Genomic DNA, 3,711 nt, shown 5'->3' with positions numbered 1-3,711 from the left:
CACAAAAAAAAAAAAAAAAAAAAAGAAATTCAATAATCGCCTATTACTACTGTATCATAAAACAAAGGACATTTTTAACATTGTAAAAACAGGACAGAATAAAAGGCTTTATGAAAAACTCACTACATTGTAGTTAATTTTTTCTTGATTTCCTATCTTTCAGAACATGAGGACAGAATGCCAGAGGTAGGAATAGACTCATTCAAGGTCACTCAGCTGTGGTAGGAGTGGCATGAAACCCTTATGTCCTGGCTGCACTTTGCAAGCTCTGCTTCCTGAACCCTAAGAGGTCCACAGAGTAGAAACCAGCAAGGGGCTCTGGAACACCCAACCATGATTTACTGGGAGTGGTTCTGCTTCTATGAGATCTCATTTGAGGAAAGAATTTCACCACTTTAAAAAAAAAAAATTAGAAAGCTCCTAGGGAGTGGGAAGACACAGGGGAACCTATCTCCTAGGATAGCACCAGATCACAGAGGTTATTATATTTCAATTTCAATTTCAATTTTTTTTCCCTAGTGGTATGAAGGAGCTATTTAGGATTTCTGAGCAAGAGAAAGAAGAGGTTGGGGTTGTGTTTAAAGATAATTACTCAGGTGGTAGTATAACAGCTGGATTGGCTGGGCTGGAACAGTGAGAAGTGGAGAGTAGTTATTGAACCATTGTAATGGTGTTGGCATGAGGCAGTGAGGGGGCCCTGCTTAAGGCAGCAGGGATGCGAAGGACAGTACCCCTAAATTCTCTGGGATTATGGCAAGTTAGAGCCAGGTTCTCCAGGCCATATTTCCATATCTGGTTTTTTTCTGGGTGTTTTTTTTCTCTCCAAGCAGATATGGAACATGGGCATAGGGACTCAGGAGGTGGGGGAGAGCCCTCACCTGCAGTGCCAGCTGGCAGTCCTCAATCAGGCCCTGTACCAGGTAGTAGCGTGCTTCGCCTAGCAGTTCCCCCAGTTCTCTCGTACTTTCAGGCAGTGGCACGGACCCGTCCCGCAGGTAGTTGAGGATTGTACCAAAGTGACGGCCGCTCCGGTCAATCAGTACCCAACCTGGTAGGGTGTGGAGAGGCAGGAGGAAAGATGGCTTTGCTGGGGGCCCTGGAGCTACTGGATTTTTACAAAAAAAAAAAAAAAAGGATTCCAAAGCCACAAAAAACTTGAACACTGATCTGTCTCAATCCTCTGCCATATCCAAGAAAATCCCTTTAAAACATCTCTAAAGCCAGGTGCAGTGGTTCACACCTGTAATTCCAGTACTTTGGGAGGCAGAAGACTGCCTGAGCCCACAGGTTTGAGATCAGACTGGGCAACTTGGCGAGACCTCATCTCTACAATAAATAAAAAAATTAGCTGAATGTGGTGGTGCATGCCTGTAGTTCCAGCTACTTGGTAGGCTAAGGCAGAAGGATCGCTTGAGCCCAGCACATCGTGGTTGCAGCGGCCGTGATTGTGTCACTGCACTCCAGCCTGGGCAATAGAGTGAGACTCCAATTCAAAAAAAACAAAACAAAACAAAAAAATAATCTCCAGTGAGTTTTCCCATAGGCTTTTATACATATTCAGTCACAGACAAGTAATTCCCTTCCAAATCTGTCTCTCACCATGAGAAAGTTCTCATAGAATTTACCTTATCAATAAGCCTTAACCCCTGGTGTTAATTCTGACCATCCTATTTATTTGAAGGCTGAGCTCCACCTCCCAAATTTTTATTCTCCTGCTTTCATAATCCTCGAAAACTCCCTCTAGATCCCGCCCCCTCCAAACCACAAACTTTAAAGTCCCATTTGGGCATACAGAACCCAAATCTGAATGCCACACTTCAAGAAGTTAAGGTTCACCTGCCAAGGAGAACTGTCCACCCTCCACTCTGGTGTCCCTGGCAAACCCAAAGCAGCTTTCTCCTTCTACAATCTGCATTTACAGATGGATTCCTAGAGTGTACAGGGACCTGTGTTAGGGGAACACAGAGACAGACAAGATTTCCCAGCTCTCCGGGCTGGCTGTTAGCAGTTCTGAGGCAGAAAGGGGAACAAGAAGCTGGGTAGTTGGAAGAAATTGATGAAGCTTGCCAGGAGGGGTGCTGCGGGCAGCAGAGCTGAATACCAAGTCTTTTGAGCTGAGGGATGAAGGATGGGAAAACTGGTAATGGTAATGAGGATTATGAAGTGATATGTTGAATCACTTACCACAGCTCCTGGCAAAGTTAGGGGTTCCGTAAATGCGGGTTATTGCTAGGAGTAAAGTACCGGGGAAGGAGGGAAATTATGAATGAGAAAGACGAAAAGGGATATGGGGGTTGGATGGAGGTGAGAATGAGTTGACGAGAAGTTGCATGAGACGAGAAGGGGCATGAGGAGCCTGGGCGATGAAAGACCAGAGGGAAAGGGAGTTGGGGGTCTGCAGGATGGAGGACGCACAAATGGGGGCGGCGCACGTACCTCCGGCGTCGGTGAGCACCTCCACGCGGCCGCTGAACATGGCCTTGAGCATGGTATCCTGTCCCGTGAGGGTGCGCAGCGTGGTATAGTGCAGCGAGCCCCCCACGTTCAGCTTCACATACTTGCTGTTTGGGGTCAGCGGCTTGAGACCGCAGGCTGCAAAGCCAGGCTCGAGACCCGAGGGCTTTGGGATTTCCAGGGACGGGGCCGCTGCTGCCGCCGGACCCGAGGCCTCCGCAGACATGCTGGGTGGCGGCGGTGGCCGGCTATCCCAGGTTCTCTCCGTGCCCTCGGGTCTGTTCCCAAAGACCCCCGGACCCCACCCTCGGACCAGACAGCACAGGGCGCACGCCCACTCGCCGCCGCTACTAGGCAACACTAGCCCTCAGCTCCATAGCTCTCACACCACCCGGAAGCCGGCGCGAGGCAACTGCGCAGGCTCATCTCAGCCCCGCCCCCAACCTGGGGCGGGGGCCAGGAGAGCGGAGCATGCGCAGTGGTCTGCTAGGCTTGTGAAGGGGTCACCTGCTGTCTGAGGTTTCTTGTGAGGCAAGAGATGCACACGCTGGGGTCGAGATTAAAGATACGCCCGCCTTTTGCCCGATGTGGAAAACGAAGCCCCTGCCCAGTGGTTGGGCCTCTGCTGTCAGAGCGCTTCGCGGGCGAGAAGGGAAAACCGAGGCCCAGATAAGGTTGGACATTGGGCAAAGTTTCCCGCCTCCCAGCTCCGCTCACAGGTCAGGCTAAGGTGAGCTGGGAACAAAGCAACGAGCTCATCTTAATAAAGGAGGCCAAAGCGGGGTGACCCTCAAAGCGGGTGGCGGTGGTGCTAAGGCGCCAAGGATGAAGGCGGTGATGCTGAGCTGAAGCGGAGAAGAAGCGGCCACATGAAGATGTGAGGGAAGAGAGTTCCGGGCAGATACAAACGTCCTCAGGCAGGAGCATGCTTGCTTGGTGTATTTGATAAGCGGAAAGAACGTCAGGAGTGGCGGAAGCAGCTAAGCAAAGGTCTTAATTTCCCAGCTAATGTCATGAGATCTAGCACACAACCTCGAAAGAAAGAAGAAAAGGGATAGGAACCAGTTGGGCACTGTAATCCCAGCACTTTGGGAGTCCAAGGTGGGAGGATCCCTTGAAGCCAGGCGTTTGAGACCAACCTGGGCAACATAGTGAGACCTCGTCTCTACAAACATAAGGAGCCGGGTCTGGTGGCACGCACCTGTGGCACTGCTACTGGGGCAGCTGAGGTGAGAGGATCCCTTGAGCCCAGGAGTT

General features: G+C 50.6%; 1 protein-coding gene across 1 annotated transcript in view; it reads right to left on the bottom strand.

The window, feature by feature from the left end:
- The window catches only part of KCTD13 (potassium channel tetramerization domain containing 13), a 16,807-nt gene extending 13,933 nt beyond the window's left edge, over nucleotides 1-2,874 (bottom strand). The window contains exons 1-2 of the mRNA XM_008071669.1: nucleotides 2,437-2,874; nucleotides 879-1,048 (exon numbers count right to left, since the gene is read on the bottom strand). Coding sequence (XP_008069860.1) covers nucleotides 879-1,048; nucleotides 2,437-2,680 — 414 coding nt within the window. The 5' untranslated portion in view covers nucleotides 2,681-2,874. The remainder of the gene's footprint in view (nucleotides 1-878; nucleotides 1,049-2,436) is intronic.
- Between the last annotated feature and the right edge of the window lie 837 nt (nucleotides 2,875-3,711).

The sequence above is a fragment of the Carlito syrichta genome, unplaced genomic scaffold (assembly GCF_000164805.1).
Source record: "Carlito syrichta isolate Samal-C Ts95f unplaced genomic scaffold, Tarsius_syrichta-2.0.1 Scaffold314605, whole genome shotgun sequence".
NCBI lineage: Eukaryota > Metazoa > Chordata > Mammalia > Primates > Tarsiidae > Carlito > Carlito syrichta.
This window is presented reverse-complemented; position numbering and strand designations above follow the sequence as displayed.